This window comes from Equus quagga, chromosome 10 (genome assembly GCF_021613505.1).
Source record: "Equus quagga isolate Etosha38 chromosome 10, UCLA_HA_Equagga_1.0, whole genome shotgun sequence".
NCBI lineage: Eukaryota > Metazoa > Chordata > Mammalia > Perissodactyla > Equidae > Equus > Equus quagga.
The window spans coordinates 28,988,648-29,012,032 of record NC_060276.1 but is presented as its reverse complement, the minus strand read 5'-3'; the positions used below and the strand labels follow the sequence as shown (position 1 = coordinate 29,012,032).

General features: G+C 41.7%; 1 protein-coding gene across 2 annotated transcripts in view; it reads left to right on the top strand.

Annotated features, from left to right (window-relative positions):
* The window catches only part of DOCK11 (dedicator of cytokinesis 11), a 183,188-nt gene that overhangs the window by 33,959 nt on the left and 125,844 nt on the right, over window positions 1–23,385 (top strand). For both annotated transcript variants that reach the window (XM_046673239.1, XM_046673238.1), the window contains exons 2-6: window positions 11,123–11,239; window positions 11,323–11,412; window positions 11,828–11,910; window positions 12,922–12,991; window positions 13,601–13,696. In XM_046673239.1, coding sequence (XP_046529195.1) covers window positions 11,123–11,239; window positions 11,323–11,412; window positions 11,828–11,910; window positions 12,922–12,991; window positions 13,601–13,696 — 456 coding nt within the window. The remainder of the gene's footprint in view (window positions 1–11,122; window positions 11,240–11,322; window positions 11,413–11,827; window positions 11,911–12,921; window positions 12,992–13,600; window positions 13,697–23,385) is intronic.

The window sequence follows — 23,385 nt, the reverse complement described above, 5'->3', positions numbered from 1 at the left end:
GGTCAAATAATCAAAGAGGCAGGTTAGCAAGAGAAAATCAAACAAAATTTAATAGCTTGTATACGTGGGAGAAACCCAGAGGAAACTGAGTAACCCAACCCTCTGGCTGAGTCCACCTGTTTCAGTATCCTCAGCTACGGACAAGGAGGACATAGTGATCTGGGACTTCAAAGGGGAGGAAGACAATCTACATAGAGATGGAATGCAAAAGTTTGTTAAACAGGTTTTGCTGGGCCCCAAAAATGGGATTGTTGGTGGTTTGTTGGTGTCTTTTTATCACACCTGTTTTACATCATACTATAGCTATCACCGATATGAGCTCCTTCCTGGAATGGGCCTTCTATGTTGGAGTCCTTTAGGCAGTTTGAGGGGGGCAAGGTCGGATGCTCTTCCTGAGTCTTTTGAGGCTTCATTGTCTTCAGCTCGAAATAGTCCGCATACCAGAGTGGCACACCTCGGGGCGGCCCACCCTCAGCCCCATGAGCTGCAAATGCTGGTAGGTTCAAAAAAGGCAGAGAGAATTTCAATTAATGGATAGATTCAATATTACTGATTATGGAAAATGAAAATATTTGTAGAAAGGTGCATTTTTGCCCCTGTCAAGGTTGATTTTCAAAATGGGGCCCATCAATTTTCTTTACTCCATTTGCAGGAGCAAATTCATGGGCTGAGTAGACTGATGTTCAGATCTAGTGTGGAAAATGATATGTGGCTGTTTTATAGATGACTGAGCTTTTGTACCTAAATAGGCTTGTATTGCTGTGTTCAAGGGACACAAACAGGACCTTTAGGCTTTTATGTTGCCAGTGAATGTCCATAATTTAGCTGGCGAAATTCGCATACCTCTAGAACATCAGTGTACTTTAATTTACATTTTGTCCTGCTTAAGAATGCAAGGTATGTTACGGTTCTATTTATAAAACTCAGGAAAAAGTCAGTGAGATTTCTTTTTTTGTTATTACAAGTTTACAGTGGGCACCGAGATCCAAGGCAGATTATAAATTCGTTGGTGGGCACAGAATGAGTACAGTCTGATTGCTCCATGCATGAATGAATTATCTGCAATAATTTTGTATGTCTATGAAGAAAGAAAGCCGTTATGTATAACCAAGGTGCATTTTTTTCTGTCAATAATGGTTTGCTAAAGAATAGAAACAATGTTCTTTTAGTTTTCAAAGGGTGCTTTGCCATTCTCTTAATTTATTCAAGCCTTTCTTTTCATTTTGAGCTCTTTTTGTCTTATCTATGAGTCATTTAAATGATTATTAGCACAAAGTCAGCACAAAAGGTCAGGAGTGATTGAATTCAAATCAATTTTCCTACCTGACAGCCAGCATATTGAGTAAGGTTATAATTATTGGTTGAAATGAAATTTTGGGGTATAGAGGAGGTCATTGAAATTCTATTTATTCATTTCTAGATCATCTAGATTATTTGCATAGTATTTGAGTTTGCTGTAATGCAAAACACTTGTTCACTGAGTTCGAACTAATCGTATAGTATGTGTACAGACTTGTTTATTTGGTGATTTAAAACTAATAGAAATTTTTGGTAGGTTTTTAAAAGGAGTTCTTGAATTTATAAAGCTAGCTAAATAGAATTGGAAAAGGGGAATAATTTGGCATTTAAAAAAATTTCCTTCCTACGTGAAAACTCTAAAGAGGAAAAAAAAGTTTTATTTTTCCTCAGTGTTTCTATGTTGGATTTAAATACCTTCAAAATCTCATTTTGCTGATTCTTAGAAGAGTAAATGGTTCCTGTATGAAAGCTGGGATCTGACAGTTCATTGTGAGAGTTAGTGATGACTTGTCCCTCTCGCCTGTGTTCTGCCATTTTGGCTTGGAAAATGGACATGTAAGGTCAGTCTCTTTGTGTTATTCAGCCTGTTATCCCTCAGGAAATGCAAAAGCTTCTGGCTTTGTAGTTCTCACGGCTCTCTCCTCAGTTCTGTGGAGGATACTGAGATGAATTAGACACGGTCCCTGGACAATATCTTACTTTTTTTTTTGTAATTTGATTCTTACCCACTTGAGGATGAATCTGCCAACTCCTTTCCCCAAAGTAAAAGACCTAAGGTGCTAATCCCCACTCATTGATGGCAAATGCTAAATTGGAAGCAACAGCTTAGAAATGCAAAACTCCTTATCCAATTACATTACAAGCCCTCTAAGCCAGTCATGCTCAGCATCATCAGGGGATGAGAAGGCAAGATCTCACTTTGGTAAAAATGATAGTGTAGTTTGGGTAAGCGTTAGCAGATCTTAGAATGCAAAGCCCTTGTAAGGAAATAAAATGTGGTAGGAGCGAGGGTGGGGAAATGTTTTGTTTTTGTTAAGTTCAGTGCACATATGTTTATTGTGATTACAGCACTGGCTCTGGAGTCTATCAGATATAGGTTTGAATCCTGTCTCACTAATGTGTGACACTGGACCTTCCTGAGCGTCAATTTCCTCATCTGTAAAATGGGCATAACAAAAGACCCTCCCTTGCAGGGAGGGTTTTGGAAAGAATCGATAATAGATATAAAACGCTTGACTTGGTATATAGTAAATGCTCATTGTAAGGGGTGGAGAAAGTATAGGCACTGTTTCCTCCTCTACGTGTTTAGGATCCTGCTAAGGAGACTAATAAGGAAACCACTCACACAGCAGTTCCGTGCTGTATGTGAGTAAATGCCACAGTGGTTGGGAAAGACAGTAAGGGTTGTTGGTGAGAGAGGTTGGCGGTCGGGCTGTCAGGAATAACGGGAGCCAAGTGTGGATTAGGAAGAAGCATGATCCAATGGTCTCATGAAAAATATGATTTTTCCCCTTAGTTGTTTGCTGTAAGAAAGGTCAGTGTCTTGAATGCAATTTGTATCTGGGTTTTTGTGCCAAGATTTGTCCTGGAAAACAATCTTTGTTAAAATATGTTCATGTCTGTTTTGCCAAGTTGCGTTGTACTAGCTGAAAAGATGGCCTTCCCTCCCCTCGCCTCATCATCAGATTATATTAATTCAAAGCTTCTTCAGGACTTGGAGTTCCTGTTGGAAAAGAGGGAGAGAAATGAGCTGGTAAAAGGTAATTGTATGATTTAGAATAGACAAGGTCAATAACAAAGTCAAATATTCCTTGTATCTGTGTTGCCATACTGTGTAGGGTCCCCCACTAGAAATCTCTAGTCCACAGTGGTGATGTTTCTTACTTCTGTTAGTCACAGCACAACTTTTTTTTTTTTTTTAAAGATTGGCACTAGGCTTAAGGCTAATTGCCAATCTTTTTTTTGTTTTTTCTTCTTTTCTTCAAAGCCCCCCAGTACATAGTTGTATATTCTAGTTGTGGGTCCTTCTAGTTCTGCTATGTGGGACGCCGCCTCAGCGTGGCTTGACAAGTGGGGCCATGTCCATGCCCAGGATCAGAACTAGTGAAACCCTGGGCCGCCGAAGCAGAGCATGAAAACTTAACCACTTGGCCACGGGGCTGGCCCCTACAGCGCAACTTTTATTGCTCCTCATGCTCATGCACCACTCTTGACAGTTACCTAGTCTCTGATCTTACAGAATTTATCAACAGATGAAAAAGAAAGATAAGATGAAATGATCAGAGGCCGCATATACCCATACAGGGAAATTCTTCTGTTGGCTATAAGTGGGAATAGATGGGCTCACACACTTTAGCGCAGAAACACTTGTGCAGTTGCTCTGTTGAAGAAGATGGGGCTATCAGAGGGTATGACAGATGCGCCGAAGCCACGTGGGGCTTTAAGTTACAACAGCTTCTGTGATCAACTGGAAGGGCTGGGGTTTGTCCCCCTCCCCCACTAGCCTGTGAGCTTGTCAAGGGCAGGGGCTGGTTCTTTCTCATCTCTGCCTTGCCTGGGGCTAGCACAGGGCATGGACCTTAGACTTGCTAATGTGCCATACACCAAACTCGCTTTCTTTTCTGCATTGCCGGAAATTGTGTGCCCCCAGTGACCGTTTGGAGTGCAAAGTGTTATTTTAAGATATTCTCTGTGGAGAAAGCACTCCAAACTCTGGGACAATGTCTGACACAGAAGGGGAGCTGAAGGCCCGGGGGTTCTGGAGAAATTCCCGAGGGAGGGAGAGGGAGGAATGATGGGAAGGAGAGGCTCTGCAGGAGCCCCCACTTTTTGAGTGTTACTTCTTTGCTAAGATTGTTATTTTCAATAAAAATATGTTCAGATGCCATTGAAACTGTAGTCTGATCGCAATACTGCAAAAACCAGCTCAGCTAACTTTTGGGCTAAATTATTCTCTTTTTTAGACCAGTTGTTGCTGTGCTCCTTGCACCAAAACTTAATTTGGAGAGTGAGCTGGTAGTGGTGGTGGTGCAGGGAGGGTTTTGGATTGGGCCTGGGCCCCAATGCTGAGCTCTCTGCCTGCTTCTGCGCTCCCTCCCAGTGCGCTATAGGAGGGATTCTGTGAAGCCAGGGTTCGCTTTAGATTTGCAGAAGAGACATTCTTAGAATTCTTAAGGAGAACTGGTATCTAAAGTAAAAGATTTACCAGTAAACTAATGACCCTTGGAATAATATCTAAGCAGAAGTAACCCAGGCTGATTTTGCATTGTTGACGGAGAAATATTACGCAATTATTACTGCTTTTTAAATGAAATTGAAATGATATGGTTAGGTTTCTAATGATAGCGTAAATAGGCTTGCTAGTAATGTGTGCTTTTAAATACATCTGTGGTTGGATGATTGAATATATACACGCGTTATATATTTACATATTTATTTTAAGATTACAAGCTTGGTTTTATAGTTATACATATATAGTTAGGATGATGAAAGGTCGGTCATCCTGTATAGTGGATGTGCAGGAACCATCACAAGGGGCCGGCCCAGTGGCACAGCGGTTAAGTGCGCACGTTCCGCTTCAGCAGCCCAGGGTTCCCCGGTTCGGATCCTGGCTGCGGATGTGGCAGCACTTGGCAAAAGCCATGCTGTGGTAGGCGTCCCACATATAATGTAGAGGAAGATGGACACGATGTTAACTCAGGACCAGTCCTCCTCAGCAAAAAGAGGAGGATTGGCAGCAGTTAGCTCAGGGGCTAATCTTCCTCAAAAAGAAAAAAAAGGAACCATCACAAAATCGTAAAGTCTAAGCATTGGATGCTGTTAGTGACTCTCACTTGGGATCCATTGTTTCCTGTCTTTGGACCAAGAAGCAGACTGTGACCGAATCTGTACTGATGAGTTTCTTTTTTCAATCTCTGTCCTTTAACTCTATGTCAGAAATCAGAGGGGCCGGCCCCATGGAGTGGTTAAGTCTGCGTGCTCCGCTTCGGTGGCCCAGGGTTTCGCTGGTTCTGATCCTGGGTGCGGACGTGGCACCGCTCATCAAGCCACGCTGAGGTGGCTTCCCACATAGCACAACCAGAAGGACCCGCAACTAAAAATACACAGCTGTGTACCGGGGGGCTTTGGGGAGAAAAAGGAAAAATAAAATAAAAAAAAAATCAGGAAGTTCTCTCAATTTGTGGAATCATGCATTTCTGCACAGTTTTAGAGTTTACCCGTGGAAGTCCTTTTAGATTTGGTCCTTAGTGGCCTGAGTAAGCCTGGTAGAATGCACTGTGTCCCAAACTGTGGTACAAAGATTGACATTTTAAAATTTTGTTTTACTAGAGATTAGGAAAATACTGAGTTGTTTTCTTTTGTGGGGGTCATATAAAGCTTACTGTTTCGGCAAATGTATTTCAATGAAGAAGAGATTTGATTGGAAGAAAAATATGAAGTATATGACAGTGCAGATGATGTGACCCGAATCTTGAAGACCGTATGTGAATAAGTCAAGTTTGGGAAACCTTGGTGGGAAAATAGAAAGGATCAGGAGTTGGAAGACCTGGATTTGAATTCTGGTTCTGCTACTAGGTGTAGATGGCTGATCTTAAACCTCTGAGCCAGGTTCTCCATGTTTAAGGTTGAAATGGTAGTACTTTCCTTGTCTACTGGAGAGGTTTTGGTAAGAAACGGGTAGAATGTCTATGACAATGTTTTCTTAAGACTGCAAAGTGACCTTCAAGTGAAACAATGAAAAAATACTAATAATATTACTAGCAAGTTATTTCAAGAGAGCTCAGGAGTCAGTGAATGAGAACTTTCAAAGGCAAACCATTTTTTTTTCTAGAGGGTGAAAACAGAGAAGGTTCCAAATGTAGGCTCATGGTTTTCCTGTCACTACTTAGGAAGAGAAGACTAAAACATATGCTTGCTTCTCTCTAGAGTGTGTAAATGCTTTTGCCTTTTACTGAGCACCGCTACATAGCCACCGAGAAGTACACGGTGCGACCTTGCTATTCCTCGAATGTTTATAAAGTGCCATTTATTATAACACAGTTTTCTTGAGTTATGAAAAAGGAACTTTTCAGGCCAATCAGTGCACAAACTGGCAGGAAGGAAAAATTAAAAACTTGAGAGAAAAACCCTTTTTGTGTGTGATAGAAGCCTTATTAAGGGTAACTCTTTAAGTCTAAAAATAAAATGATAAAGCCAAATAGGAAGGTTAGACAAGGGATATGTTCTAGACTACAGGGCAGGGCCACCATTAAACCACGATGGTTCTAAGAGTCAAGGTTCTCCTTGTCTCTGATGCCAACAGAGTTATAACTGAATCCTAATGGAAGGGAAATGTGAGGTGTGGTTCTTTGGGGCTGGCTCCTACTGTAGCCTCTCTCTTCCACTTCCAGTTTGAATTGTGCTGTTACTGCCTGGGAGAGGGGTGGAGAAAAAAATGTGGGTTGGAGGCAGCTGAGGGGTTGGAGGAGAGGCTGAGTTTCTCCTCTTTTTCTTCTTAAAGAGAGGAAGCCGGGGGCCGGCCCGGTGGCGCAGCGGTTAAGTTCGCACGTTCCGCTTCTTGGCGGCCCGGGGTTCGCCGGTTCGGATCCCAGGTGCAGACATGGCACCGCTTGGCACACCATGCTGCGGTAGGCGTCCCACATAGAAAGTAGAGGAAGATGGGCACGATGTTAGCTCAGGGCCAGGCTTCCTCAGCAAAAAGAGGAGGACTGGCAGTAGTTAGCTCAGGGCTAATCTTGCTCAAAAAAAAAAAAAAAAGAGAGAGGAAGCCTGATTCACAGGCCTACATCTTTTATTGGAGGAAGATTTATAGGACCAAGAATAGCCACCCTACCTTCTACTATTGTGCTACCCTTGACAAAGGAAGTAGGAGCGAAGGCTCAGAATACTCAGTTTTGCATGAAAAGTGAAACCTTGTTTTCTATGACATGAATTTCTGGCCTTCAGAACACACGGGGAGCTGTAAGTTTCATTTTTAGAAGGCATACTCTGTACATTTAAACAAGTGATTCATTTTGAGATATGCTTCTCCGTATTAATTTGACAACTACATTAGAAAGCTGAAGGGGTTTTTTTTCTTTTTCAAAGTTACTTGGGGTGGGTACTGGTGAAATTATTGTAGAGAGAGATTAACAGATGCTAATTCCACAGGTTAAACATTGAGATTTGAGGACTGTTTTCGCAATCTCTATTGGTAGGATAGTTGGCACCAAAAGCAAGACTTTGAAATTATTTTCAGTGTCTAAGGCTTGCCTTCTTCCCTGGGGCTTTATTCATCTAACTTCTCTGAGAAATTGACCCCAGACTCTGAGTGTTAGAGCTGGAAGCTGCAGTCGCAGTTTTCTTTCACTTGGGGCCATGAAGACATGGTAGATATGGGACAAGGGGGTCACATTTTCCTATCAGAAAATCTCTTGGGTTCCCAAATAGAAATTTTTCTTCTATTTCAACTCATTTTGCACGAGTATTCACAGACATGATAGGGATGGTCTGCTTCATTTGATCTCCTGGGTCTACAAATCCAACTTTAAGACTTGAAATGAAGTTTGTCTTTGTTAGGATCTTTTTCCCCCCAGCTTTATTGAGGTATAATTGAAACATAAAAGTGTATCTATTTGGGGGCCTGGCCGAGTGGTTAGGTTCGCAAGCTCTGCTTCGGTGGCCCAGGGTTTCGCCGGTTCGGATCCTGGGCGCAGACATGGCACCGCTCATCAGGCCATGCTGAGGCGGCATCCCACATGCCACAACTAGAAGGACCCACGACTTGAATACGCAACTATGTACTGGGAGGGCTTTGGGAGAAAAAGGAAAAATAAAATCTTTAAAAAAAAATGTGTATATATTTAAAGTGTAGAATGTGATGATTTAGTATGTGTATGCATTGTGAAACAATTACCACAATCAAGTTAATTAACACATCTATCACCTCACAGAGTTAACTTTTTTGGGGGGTGAGGGAGAATGCTTAAGATCTACTCTCCTAGCAAATTTCAAGCATACAATACAGTGTTATTAACTACAGTCACCATGCTGTACATTAGATCCCCAGAACTTACTCATCTTATAACTGAAAGTTTGTACCCTCCGACCAACATCTCCCTATTCTCCCCATCCTCTTGCCCCTGGCAACTATTCTTTTCCTTTAGAATCCACGCATAGGTGATACCATACGGTATTTGTCTTTCTCTGTCTAGCTTACTTCATTAGCATAATGCCCTCTGGCTCCATCCATGTTGTTGCAAATGGCAGGATTTCCTTCTTTCTCATGGCTGGATAACATTCCTTTCCATATATGTATACCACATTTTCTTTATTCAGCTGTAAATGGACACTTAGGTTGTTTCCATGTGTTGGCTGTTGTGAATAAGCTGCAGTGAACATGCAGTGAACATTTGGATACTCACAAGTGGGATTGCTGGATCATATAGTAGTTCTAGTTTTAATTTCTTGAGGAACCTCCATACTGTTTTTGTTAGGATCTTTCAGACTTTTTGAACATTGATTCTCATTGGTTAGAGCCGTGTACTCTGATCTTTCTAAGTAATCGTGTAGAGGAAACTCTGAGATGCCCCTCAGATATGGAACTGTGCTCTAGCTGTGACCTATTGTGAACTGTGTATAAAAACCTTTCTCAGGGCTGGCCTGTGGCCGAGTGGTTAAGTTTGCGTGCTCTGCTTTGGCGGCCCAGGTTTTCTCTGGTTCGGATCCTGGGCGTGGACCTAGCACCGCTCATCAGGCGATGCTGAGGTGGCGTCCCACATGCCACAACTATAAGGACCCACAACTAAAATATATAACTATGTACTGGGGGGCTTTGGAGAGAAGAGGGAAAAATTAAAAAAAAAATGTCTATAAAAACTGTTCTCAAAAGATTGTGTGGATACAGTGTACTGGGGACTGCCTTAGATACTATGTACACAGATATAAATATGATCCTGTCGGGGAAGTGGAAGAATTCCCCCCACCGCTTTTCCTTAAGGTTCTCATGGCTGGTCAAATAATCAAAGAGGCAGGTTAGCAAGAGAAAATCAAACAAAATTTAATAGCATGTGTACATGGGAGAAACCCAGAGGAAACTGAGTAACCCACCCATCTGGCTGAGTCCGCCTGTTTAAGTATCCTCAGCTACAGACAAGGAGGACATAGTGATCTGGGACTTCAAAGGGGAGGAAGACAATCTACATAGAGATGGAATGCAAAAGTTTGTTAAACAGGTTTTGCTGGGCCCCAAAAATGGGATTGTTGGTGGTTTGTTGGTGTCCTTTTATCACACCTGTTTTACATCATACTGTAGCTATCACTGATATGAGCTCCTTCCTGGAATGGGCCTTCTATGTTGGAGTCCTTTAGGCAGTTTGAGGGGGGCAAGGTCAGATGCTCTTCCTGAGTCTTTTGAGGCTTCATTGTCTTCAGCTCGAAATAGTCTGCAGACCAGAGTGGCACCTCTTGGGGCGGCCTGCCCTCAACCCCATCAATCCCTATTCCAGTATGATACTGTTTCAATATATCTTAAATTCATCCATTATGATATTAAGTTTTAACAGCTCTTAAATTCAAGCTTTCTTTAGAGTTTTTATTAGAAAATGTTTAAGAAAAATAATTTTATTGAAGTAAAACATATTCTTAGAAATCACTAATATATACTCACCTTGGTTTCGAATAGTGTGTTGTTACATGGCTCTGGTTGCATCTGGATATCTCAAAGTTCATTCAACAATTAATGATTGGACGTCTGCCATGTGCCAGGTACCATTCTAGGTGCTGGGGTTCTAGCAGTAAACAAATAAAGGAAAATCCTTGCCCTTAAGTAGGCAGAGGGGTCACATCGATGGTGTATCAGATCATGGTGAGTTCAGTACAGGAAAAGATGACAGGAAGATAGGTGAGGGGTTCCTATTCCAAGTTCAGTACCTTGCACATTGGTATCTTCATGTATTTCTGAGGGGAGGAGAGTCTGCATGAGGTGGAAAGCACAGAGCCTTTGTAATCACAGACCCAGGCTGGAATTCGAGCTCGGAAGGTGGGCAAGTAACTTTACCTGAATTGAGTCCAGGATTTCTTGATCTGTAAAATGGGGACAAAGATTAAGCCTATTTTATCAGGTTCTTGTGAGTATTACATGAGAAAATGGAGACAAAGCACTTGGCCTGGTACCTGGCCTATAGAAAGGGCTCAGTAAATGCTAACTATTATTACTCTTATCATATCCTGGATTTCTCAGAGTCACTGACCCTGCTCCTTGTAACCTTAGCCTCTGGCTGGGGCCCTATTATCAGTGGTCAGGTCGCCTGGAAGTCTGACAGGGATCCACTGACTTTGCCACCTGGAACCTCACCTTTTCATGCCCTGTCCACTGGATCAAGCATCTCCAGTACTCACGCTTGCCCCAGCTATGCCAGAAATTGATACATCCTTTGGAGAGCGTGCCTGGGAACAGAGTAGGCACATGAATGTTGATACTTTCTCTCCTTCAGTCACCTAGTGAATAGCGCATATTTGGTAAATATCAACTGACAGGCTTCCAAATATACCACTTTTTGTTTTCGCTTAAATTCAAATTTTTGGAAGGCATCTGGATAGGCAGAGTACAGTGCTGTCTCTCCAGAACTCTTGTTTGTAGCGGAGAGGTCTGTGTGTGTACGTATGTGTTTGATGTGTGTGTCTAGTTATAGAGAATGTTTCTCTTGTCAAAGTGTCTCCTTTTAAGTGGTTATCATCATCAATAATCCCCTTCTTTTGTGAAATAATGTATCTGTAGCACATAGAGAAGAGCTTATCTCTTGTGAGTTTGACCACATTAACATTCTTTTTGTCTCTTATTAAGGAAAAGACCAAAGTTGTTGAGCCCTTGGACTATGAGAATGTTATCACTCAAAGAAAAACCCAGATTTACAGTGACCCCCTCAGAGACCTGCTTATGTTTCCAATGGAAGATATATCTGTGAGTTCACAAGCTCTTCTTTAAAGAAAAAGCCTGCATTTTCCAAGCCAGTTCTTATAGCAAGAATGTTCTTTGTCTTCTAGATCTCAGTAATAAGTCGTCAGCGCAGAACGGTGCAGTCCACTGTACCCGAAGATGGTGAGAAAAGGGCCCAGAGTTTGTTTGTCAAAGAGGTGAGAGGCTCAAAGCCCACAGAAGAACATTCATCATATATTTAAAATATTCTTCCTTTAGTGTAAATGGAAAATAAATTATAACCTAACTGAGCTACGTAACAAGTCTATATGATGCGATATAGAGGATACAGCTTAAATACCTTTTCACAAGTAGTGTGTGTTCTGAGTCTTTTTTCTGTATTTGAATACTCTTTTAACTTGGACTCAGGGTGTTCAAGAGAGCATACAAATTGGGATTTATTACCACCGGTTGGTTTAGGAAGACATAGTGAATCCCCAAAGGAAGATTCTAGTACCAGCAATCCCCAAGTGATTTTTTTAAAAGTCTGTCAGCTTATTACCAGACTTTTAAAAAGTGGATGTATACGTACTTTTCCTGCCTTTCAAATGAAAGATTCCCATTTTCTTTCAGTGTATCAAAACCTACAGCACAGACTGGCATGTGGTCAACTACAAGTACGAAGACTTCTCTGGGGACTTCCGCATGTTGCCGTGGTGAGTTTGGAATTCAAGGGAACCTTCAGGAGGAGAGGTATTAAACGTTTTACCTTTTTAAAACCACTTGTGAAACTTTTTATTTATGATTTATAATAAAGCAAAGCCTCACACAACCAGCATGTTTGGTAAGTGTATCTTGGGTAATTGAATATGTTTTGACTTTGCTCATTGAAATTTTTTCCAAAATGTTTGAGTTCACTTTTTGGCTTTGGATCATCCATATTGACCATGAAATCATCTTTATTTGATTCTGGATACTGTAGTGAGCATTTTCCAGTGGTGTCAGTGAAAAAGCTAGAAGGTATTTGGTTCGGTTTGATGACCCCAGACATCCCTTGACCAAAGTGCATCTCTTTCAGTTGAGTTGAACGACTGTTGTGGGCACACTGACCCAGGAGCCAGACTGTCGGGGTTCAAATCTTATTTCTGCCACTTACTAGCTGGATGACCTCGGGCCTGTCACTCAGTCTGTTTGAGCCCTCACTTTTCTCATCCATGATACTGCTAACCTCGCAGCATATTATACAGGAAATGTTTTGGAGAAAGAAGACTTTGTGTGGCCTTTTATAGTTTTCAAAGCACTTTCCCAGAGGAGAAAACCAAATCCTAAAGATAACCTTTAAAACCGAGTCCTAAGATGACCAGTCCAAGGGCATACAGCAAACAGATGGAAAAGCCAGAATTAGACTATGTTGTTTTTTGACCTAGGGAAAGATAAGGTTCTGTCACCACTAACAGCTCTGGCCCACATTCTTTGGCAATTTCTGCCCTCCCTACGTATTTGGACTTAGTTATGTCTTTGTTGCTGGCTGCACATGTGGGAGTCCTTATGTAAAAGGTAATGTAAGTTTAGTTAGAGGGGAGAAGCTGAGTTTGGAAAGGAGAAAAGAATTACTCCTTCTTATGTCTTGGTGTTTTCTTGGTTGTGAGAGAAAGAAGTCTACTCATCTTGCTTTCGATTTTTGTCTCTTCTGTTCAGTTTCTAAGACAATTCTCTTGCATTTTCAGCAAATCTCTGAGACCAGAAAAGATTCCCAATCATGTATTTGAGATTGATGAGGACTGCGAGAAAGATGAGGTAAGGATGGAGGCAACTGCACTGGTTTCTTCAAGGTCACTTCTGCTGAGAGAGATTTCCTTGAGAAAAGATGAGGGAAAAAATTGTTTTTGAATGATCTGTGGCCAGCTTTCAAACTACTGAGTGTTTAAAAAATTTTGTTTTAAATTGTTGCATTTCCAAATGGAGTTTAAGAAAAAGCAAGTGAAATGGGCGGTGATTTGTATATAAACATGTTTTCCCACCTGGGAGACATGTTGGTGGAGTGGCTTTTCCCTCACTGGGCATGTGGTGTAGTGATTCATCTAGACTATCCTGCCTGATACATCCCTCTTGGGACAGATGGCCCGGATGTCTGTGACATTTTGAAGTGCAGTTTGACTGTTTATATAATGCAGAAGACTTTCCCAGAAGACAGCGCATATGATTCAGTAAATATTGAGTGCCTACGGTGTGCAGAGCACAGAGCCTTTCATTCTGTAGTTAATTTCAAGTTTAATCAGGCATCTTCATGGTGGGGGGGAGCTTTATGCTTTAATTAGAAAATGGGGCAGGGTCTAGTTTGTGCCTCTCAAATGTTTGATTAGATGACTGGCTGCTGTTTCACTGATGATTTCCACTCTGTTTCAGGATTCTTCGTCTTTATGCTCTCAGAAGGGTGGTGTGATAAAACAAGGCTGGTTGCATAAAGCAAATGTAAATAGCACCATCTCAGTTACCATGAAGGTAAGAAGTAGTTATTATATTATTTCATCTTTTAAGGATATTGTCCTGAGTAGCCTGTCTGGAAACAATATTTCTTTTAAAAAGATTTTAATCTGAGCGCTAGCAAAAAAAATCTCTAATGAGAGGATTCTCACAGATGTATGGAATTTTCAAAATCTGAAAGCTCAGGATAAATTTAGAAGTGCAACTTTTAAAAGAAATGTAATTATTAGCTTCTGAATGAGGAAGTTTAAAAAGGTGGCTGTCAATTGAGTGAAGAAAATAGCTTTGAAACAAAAGGGCGTCAAATGTTCCTATGTGGAAATGAATGTGATGGGTAGAAGGATAGGGTAATCCATTTATTTAGCAAATATTAATTAGGTGCTTATTACACGTTGGTCACTGTGGCAAAATATACGGATGCCTAAGATGGGGTCCCTGGCCTCCAAGACCCTCCAGTCTAGATAAGAACCATACTGAATTAACTACTATACAAAGTGGTACCTTAGTGCCGTCAGAACTAGAGAGTTTTGTAGTTTGGCCAGAATAGTGAGTTTGTGTATGGGGTTGGTGTGAGATAAAGGTAGAAACAGAGAGGGATAAAATTGTGCAGGGCCTTGAATGCCTCGGGCATGAGGTTGGCTTTTATTCGGGAGGCTGTGAAGAGCGATTAAAATCTGAGGGTAAAACCAACCGGCTACTTGAAGACTCTGAGCAGAAAAACAAATTATTCTCTGATACCAAATATAACTGTTCTTTCAGATATTCACTATCAGATCATGTGGCTTGCTGAGGATGATTCACACTTGCATTAAGTATTAAAGGTCATTCTATCTTTCACACAGCCTGCAAGCAGAAACCATGGGTGTCTACCAAGGGGAGACTCACAGTTTATCTTCATTTAATATTTGCCTGCTGCTTTCCATTTAGTGGTCATGTCCTGTTCTCACTTTCATTTTCAAGCCCTAAAAAGAACGAATCCAAGCTGTAGGATGCTTCCTCTACGCCTCCTGTACCTAAGCATGGGCCTCGGCATGTGGTGATGCTAAGAGAATCCATTTATTGAGGACTTAATATGTGCCAGGCACCATATATGTTCTCTGTCTCCTTTAATCCTCATGGCAGCCCTATGGTCTGGATACTATTATTATTCTTAGTTTACAGATGTGGCAAGTGAGACACCAAGAAATTCAGTGATTCACCCAGGGTCACACAGCTCCAAGTTTTCAGAGGTGGGATTTGAACCGAGGTGGGATTTGAACCAAGGTGGGATTTGAACTCAGGCTGATGCCTGAGCCTATGCTCTTAGCCAGCACACTGTCAGTGCTCTCCAGCTGAGTGAGACTCAAGGCTTTATTTAATTTTTTTTTCTTTTTCTCCCCAAGTCCCCACAGTACATAGTGGTATATTTTAGTTGTGGGTCCTTCTAGTTGTGGCACGTGGGACGCTGCCTCAATATGGCTTGATGAGTGGTGCCATGTCTGCGCCCAGGATCTGAACCAGCGAAACCTGGGGCCGCCAAAGCGTAGTGCGCGAACTTAACCACGGGGCCAGCCCTGCAAGGCTTTATTGTAATATATCTCCTGTCAGAGTTATCAGGTTCAGAAATGCACGTGAGAAGGTTATAATTCTGTGCATGTTGTCAGAAAATGGTTCTATGGTTTTTGACTCCTTTCACTAGTGAGTTCCTCTAATGCCTTTAAATTATAATTTGCTTTACATATAACTTTTTTAGGAGCCCATATGTTATAAGTCAAAATATGCTTGCCTGTAAAAAGTGCATGCTTTAAATTTTCTTTCATAGTTCATGAGCTACAGATTGGTTGATGTGGTCGGCAGAATAATGGCCCCCACAAAGATGTCAGTGTCCTAACCCCTGGGCCCTGTAAATGTTCCCTTACATGGCAAAGGAGAGTTAAAATTGCTAATCAACAGATAGGGAGAGTAGCCTGAATTATCCAGGTGGGTCCAATGTAATCACAAGGGTCCTTATGAGTGGAAGAGAGAGGCTGAAGAGGACAGCTAGAGAAAGAGATGTGAGGACAGAAGGAGGGTCAGAAAGCCGTGCTATGTTGCTGACTTTGAAGATGGAGGAAGGAGCCACAGGCCAAGAAATGTGGGCAGCCTCTGGACGCTGGAAAAGGCAGGGAAATGGATTCTCCCCTAGAGATTCCAGAAAGGAACGCAGCCCTGCTACAACTTTGATTTTAGCCCAGCGAGACCCATGTCAGACGTTTCACCTACAGAACTGTGAGAGAATACATTTGTGTTGTTGAAGCACTAAGTTTGTGGTGATTTGTTACAATGGCAGTAAAAAACGAACTCAACCAAATTAGTTAAAGATTGATTGTTTAGCTATATATTTTCCATCCCTGAGCTTGCAAACTCCACCACTTACAGGGGCCAGGCAGGAACCATAAATTCATGGAGTGGGTGGTGGGTCTGAGGCAACCTGGTGACCACATGGCCTGGCTGAAGGGGACAGCTGCTGCTTGTCTCCAGCTAATTGTTGCTCTGCTGCTGCTGAGCTAGGCTCTTTGCTTTTTTTTTTTTTTTTTTCTCTTTTATCCACAGCTGTTCACATTTTGGCCACTTTCTCTTTTTTTTAGCAAGATACAATTCACATACCATAAAAACACTTATTTCTTTTTAAAACCTCTTGAACATTAGGCAAAGGAAGGAAAAGAAAGACTAAACCAAATTGGTCGTATGTGCTACTCAGCTCTTTAAAAAAATGAATAGGGAATAATTTGAAATATAAAGGCCATAATGAGATGTGGGAATTGTCCGGGGTTGTGGGTCTCATTTATCCCAGCTATTCTCAATTATGGATTATGGCTCTCTCCATTTTGGCTTTCTGGGAGCTGAATAGATATCCTGTATTCTTCTGGTTTCACCTCCTAAGCCATAGCAGTGGTATTGTATTTCAGGGTTTATCACAGCTAGAATGGGCATGAGAGGAAGCTTCAGCCAGATTCAGTTAAAAGTGTCTGAGGGATTGTGCCAAGATTTTTTTCGTCTAAGAATTGTGTTTTAACTATTATTTAGTTCAGCACCGTTAAAACTTGCAGTGTTTACTGTGCTCTCTATAAGTCATGTGTCGCTTAATGACAGGGATACATTCTGATATATGCGTTGTTAGGTGGTTTCGTCCTTGTGCAAACATCCTCGAGTGTACTTACACAAACCTAGATGTTATAGCCTGCTACACACCTCGGCTAGATCGTACGCATCTTATGGGACCACCGTTGCATATGCAGTTTATCATTGACTGAAACGTCGTTATGCACTACATGCCTGTATATAAATAGAGGGCATGTGAATGTATGGAGCAGTCAGGGGGACGGTTGGGCATGGGGAGTCATTTTGTTTGAACTCACGCTTGTCCCCTTGGGCGCCCTGTTACAGGGCGGAGGATCATACACGTTCTTCCTGCTTCAGGCCTGGATTGGCTCAGATAGAGGAGAGAGGCTAAACCTAAAGGCGGGTGAGCAGCTGGCCCAAATCCTGCAGAGTTGGGAGAGGCAGAGACAGAAGAACTGAGGCAATGGGCAGACAGAATTTATGAGACATTCTGACAGGAAAATTTCTGTATATTTGTTTATACTTTGTTCGTCTTTGAAGTGAAGAATATTAATGAGTCTCGTAAGCAAAAGGGAAGATGATTGGGGCATGCTATTATCCGATTCATTTTCCCAATACTGGTGGCAGTTTTACCCTTGGTGCATCTGGAGTCCCCTGCTAGGATTTTGGTGGCTTTAGCAGTGAGCACCATAGGACCAGAGCTCGCAGAGTTGAAAGCAAAGAACCAGTTTACTATTGGAAAATTCAAGCTCTGATAGCCCCTGCAAACTCACAGCAGACTAACCAGGAAGCCAGCGCAGAAGGATCTGAGTATTAATCCTGACTCACTGGCAAATAACAGCCTGCATGAGCCATGCGTCTTCCCTCCTATTTTATCTGTGCCTCCTTGATGTGCTGTGGCTTGACATTGGCCTGCAGATCCCTCTGGGGTTGACAAAGACTAAAGCGGGGCAGCGTGGTGCCTTTTAGAGTGAGGTGTAAGTTTAAGAGTCTTTATTCGTTAAAAAAATCATGTCGAATCAGTCCTTTGAAAAGTTTGAAATTATGCACAACAACTGTAAACTATTTTTATGAACAAGTCTGAGTCCTTTTCCTGGACATTTTGACTGTCAGAAATAAGGGAATCAAATAGTGAGAAAGGGAGAAATAGAATCATGAGAGAAGGTGGAAAGAAAAAAATGAAGGCAAGAGGGTTAGAAAAGACTCAGCAAAGGCCAGTAGATAAAAGGAAATCAGAAGACTCCGACTTTATAAAGTCTTTTGAGAAAGCAATCACACAACCTATAATGGGATGTGAATAACGTGGCCAAAGTCATTGTCTCTGGGCTGCTTCAGTAAGTTACGCCTCCCCAGCCAGCTGCCAGACAGTTTTGGAAGAACATTCAAGTCGATGGTGATGGGCTCAGGGGAAAAGGGGCTGGTGAAGGAACTAAGCTGAGTTCTTCATATTGGAGGATTATAAGACCCCATATACATGGAATATAAGTTTGCATTTCTCCAGTATATACCTTTCTGCCAGCTCTGGTCAGTTGTTAAGATATAGTCTGCACCATTTTTTGTAATTGTCGTTATTTTCCCAGAAGTGCTTGCTGAGCATCCCTGTTATTGGCTGAGAAACTAGCCCTGAGGAAGCCAGGCTACAGGAGAGCTGCCAGTGCTGTGCATCTTTTGAAAAGTCCCAGTTCTTGGTGCCCGAGCACTTCTTTTCCCTCAGGAGGATGCTGGCATCACGCATCTCTTGCAAAAGCTTTGTTGGTTGTCTGGGCACAGTGACCACTTTGCTCAGAGCTTATAATTTGCTTTGTTCCTGGTGTTCATGTTAAAACAAGACAGGCCTTGTCATAGGTGATTAATTTCCTCAATTTGTACTTTCTAGTTAATGAGAATACACCCCGTTGCCACTCTTCAATTCCTGGAAACGTTTTGGAGAGAAGTTTAAGATATCATAGAGAATAAATGATCCCTTGGACAGAAACTCCAATCCTAACAGAAACCTATTCATTTACATTCTCTCTTTCTCAAGTAGCTGCTAGAGACATCTGCTTTTTTTTGACTGATTCCATATCAGGGAAGGAATTTAACGTGGACTAGATAGCTATGATATTGGACATGACCTTCCCCTGGTATTTAGAACTATTTTTTCCTAAGGGATGTAATGATATATGCAATAAGGAAGAATCTGATCTCAAGGGTGCTTTATCATTAGAAAAAAAAATCTGTTGCAGATTCTTGGCCAACCCCTGGGACACCCACCTTTATGCATCTTCTTGGGTCAATTTGGTCACATTCCTCTAGCTCCCTCCTCCCCACTCTCAGCAATTAAATGTTGAAGTGTCTTGGTATGTTATCGGGGTTGCAAGTTCAACTGCTTGATGAATGACTCACTTCTGGTGCCCTTTTTCTTTCTCTTTTTCACAAAAGAGAGCCATTTGTTATATATCCAGAGTCTAAAAGCCCTCACTTATTCTTTGACTGTTATGGGAGGGATTTTTTCCCTTCTGCAGTGGGAGAACAACAAATCAAAAGGGGATTTTACCTAAGAAAGCACATAGGGTATTAAAATAATTGCTAGGAGGCCAAAGTCACTGTGTTTATTGGAACAAAAGGAAGAGAAAATCTTCTCCTTTTGATCTGTTAGTGCATTGTATTCTCGAGTCTACCAGACTCTTACAGCTGACAAACTGATTACGCTCAGTTTATGGGTAAGGTTTCTCAATAATTTGTTTCTTATGTTTTGTTTTCCCTCATTCATTGGTGACTATTTAAAGCCATTTATTCGGGACTCCTTATGTGCCAGACACTGTTAGGAATCAATGAATTCACCACCAAATATATATTGATTACCTTCTTAGTACAAGGTGTTAGGATTACAGAGGGTAGAGAGAAGTGTAACAGGTGGAGCTTAAAACCTATTTGAGGGGGCTGGCCCTGTGGCCGAATGGTTAAGTTTGTGTGCTCTGCTTCGGCGGCCCAGGGTTTCACTGGTTCAAATCCTGAGAATGGACCTAGCACCACTCATCAGGCCATGCTGAGGCGACATCCCATGTACCACAACTAGAAGGATCCACAACTAAAATATATACAACTGTGTACTCGGGGCTTTGGGGAGAAGAAGGAAAAATAAAATCTTAAAAAAAAAATCCTATTTGGGGAGATGAGACACACAATAAAAATAATATGTTGTTTAAAGGTGATACCGAGACCAAGTGCTATGTGAGTCCAGATTGCTGTGATCTGGGGTCAGAGAAGGCTTCTCGAAGGGGGTGGAGCCTCACAGGAAGGGAATCAGAAAGGAGGTGAGTGTGGAAGGCAGTATGTACAGGGCAGGTGTGTTAAGTGAAGTTAGGTAGTCATGGGAGATGAAGTTGGTTTGGTCCTTTGGTATCTCGCTGTGCCTCAGTTTCTCCTCTGTAACATAGAGCTCTTAATAGTGATTACCACACAGGGTCGTTATGAGGATTAAACAATATAATATGAGGAAAGCACTTAGCCAGCGACTATAATGTAGTGAGCACTCCACAGATGCCAGCAATTGTCATTATTTCATATTAGTAGTAGGATTATGGGAGCACCTTGAATGCTGGAACCGGCACGTGAACCTTACCACGTGGGTAATGGAAGGTCATTGAAGATTTGAGCAGGGCCATGCCATGCTGAAATACAGCTGATAAAATAATTTGTCTAATGAGAATGGTGGCTTTTAGACCGCTCCTACTAGACTTTGCTTCCAACTAAATAGTTAAATCTTTAGTGCCCAGATGTGGTGGAATTATTTAAGAAAAGCTATTTGATTTTTAACCAGTTTCCCAGAGGGTAGACTTACGTGATATATTAAAACTTGGTAGGACTGTAAAATGATATGGTGGAGAGAGATGAGTGATATATTAGGTTGCCAACCTACTGGTAGGGGTTCTTCAGCAGGATGAAGTTCCTAACATTCTGGTATAATTAACTACAAGTCAGTTTTCTAAGTCATGGGGTTTCTTCCCCGTTGTTTCTTTCATCTTTGATTAGAACAGCTCTGAGACCCAGTTATGTCTCTTGCTCTCCTGCTTTCTCCGTTTCCTTGCTGCCTCTTCTTTCCTGTCCTGAGAGTCAAGTAAGTTTCTGCCACCCTATTTCTACATTGTTTCTGGCCCACCTACTTTGCCAAAGCCTTTAGAACATCCTTTCTCAGGGCTCCTGGTTCATGTAATTTAGCAGTAAATAATTACCTATAGGTAACACACACACAGGTAAAAACTCTTGAGATTTGTTATATAAAAATGATAAAAGGCTCTCCTAATTTGAGGATACTAGGTGCTCAAGCTTTCCTGCCTTCCATCTTTGATTCAACTGAGTGACCAAAGGCCTTTGTTCCTGCTCCAGAAAGGGTCATGTGGTAAATGTTCAAAAGGTTGTCACCCAGACGGCTCAGGGCTTTCAGGATACTTGGCAGGACCTGATCCCAGAGAATTCTCTCTTTTGACTTCCTCTCTCTTTTCTTCTTCTGGGTGGTCTGAGTTGGCTGCTCATCAGGATCTGTGCTTCTCACTAAGTAAGGTGGGGAATGTTCAGCTGTGTTCACCATCTAGGAGAAATAATAAAGGTGAGGAAGAGGAGGAAGAATATGGGTGTTACAGAGAAACACCATTCTATCAGAGGAAACCACTGGAGAATCTGCACTGGAGAATGAATTATTCATTCATTCTTCATTTATTTTACACAATTTTATTGAGTCTAGGTACTGTTAGAGATACTGGGGGTACAGCACTGTTAGAGGTACTGGGAGTATAGTGGTGGATGACACATGGACCTTAGCAGTCTAAAATAGACAGAAAATAGATAGATGAATAAGATATATTTGCATAGTGATCATTCTGTGAGAAAGATAAAATAGGGGGCTACGATGAGGGCAGGTGGTCACAGAAGCCCTCTCAGAGGAGGTAAGATTCAATCAAAGACCAAGGAAGTAAGAAAGCGAACTGTGGGTATGTGGATGTGTGGGGAAAGAGGTCCAGGCCAAGGGAACAGAAAGTGCAAAGGCCCGAAGGAGCTTGCTTGGGGTGTTTGATGATTAGCTGGGAAGCCAGTGTAGCTGGTGCAGTGTAATTAGAGATAAAATCCAAGAGGTAATTCGAGGCCAGATGATGTACATCATCCCAGGCTATGGTGAGGATTTGGGATCTTATTCTTACCTTGGTGGGATGCCATTGGACGGTTTGGGCAAGATTCTCTTTGTTCGTCCCTGTCATATGATTCTGACTCCAGTTCTACCGTTGACTTGTATGTGTGACTTGAGTGAGCTCTTGGTCTCTCAGTTTGCTGTTAGGTAAAATGTGAATAATGGTGCTTATCCCCACGCGATATTAAAAGAACTAGCTATTGGTTACAAAGGACTTGAGGCCTTCAGATGAAAAGTATGAAATAGAGTATTTACCACTCTTCTATATAGTAATTATATTAATAGCTGCCGTCTTATTGAAATGGAAAAAACAATGAAGACCTGTGCCCTAAATAGCAACATCTTGGAAATTTAAAAAATGTCAGGGAGGTCATGTTTCTGATTTTCCTTTTGGTTCCATGTGAGAGATTTAGGATACTCCTTTCTTCTTTGAAAGGTACCTTAAAAGCTTCCCAGAAGTTGAAACCCAGGATATATCACAGAATATTCGAATGAGAAAACATTGTTGGTGGGTCTTACAGATCTGTTGTGGGGGCAGTCTCATTTCTGTAGAAATGACTTTTTAAAAACATTTCTTACTGTACCAACTGTGAGCTTCTAGCCTGTAGGAAATCCCTTGGGGAGGGCGGCCTCCAGCCTAGGGATGCTGCTGTGTTATTTGTTCAATTTCAGTAAAATTATTTATAGATCCTGAAAACAATGATCTTATACATCATCTTGTCTGATCCTATCATTTTACAAGTGAGGAAACAGAGAATCAGAGTCTTGAGGATAACTCACTGCTGGTGAGCAGGGGTGCTGGATGAGAATCAAGATCGTCTGTCAGGCATCTGCGCTCTCCCCAGATTCATGAGCTCCCTACCTCCGTGTCACATTTAGACATAATTGCAAACTTACAGGAAGTGATTTACTGTAATTTCAGATCCCTTTCCATCTCTATTCTAATGATGTGCTCTGCTAATACTGGAAGTGGGGGCTGCCACAAAACATCTTAGCTTGGTGAGGCAGCTGTACATGAAAAAAATTTCACAGACTATAATTTGACTCTGTGCTGCAAATGTTTTGCTCTTTTTCTCTGCCTCTGTCCCTCTCTTTGTTGCTGGCTGTGGACTCTGCAAGTAAAGTCTACAGACTGTACCACGGAGTCTATAGTCTTTGAATTTTAGATTTGATCATAGTGCAGATTCTAATCTTGTTGTAACTTTTTCATTTCAATTAATTTTTGTCTGGAAAATGTATTTTAACTTTTTTCATACATGATTGTTGTAATAACTTTTAAAAAGTGGTGTTTTGTTCTTTTGAAATGAGCTCAGTATGTGATTTTGGTCTACTGGTCCCCTCTTTTTTTTTCTTTTAAAGATTTTATTTTTCCTTTTGCTCCCCAAAGCCCCCTGGTACATAGTTGTGTATTTTTAGTTGTGGGTCCTTCCACTTGTGGCATGTGGGACACCGCCTCAGCATG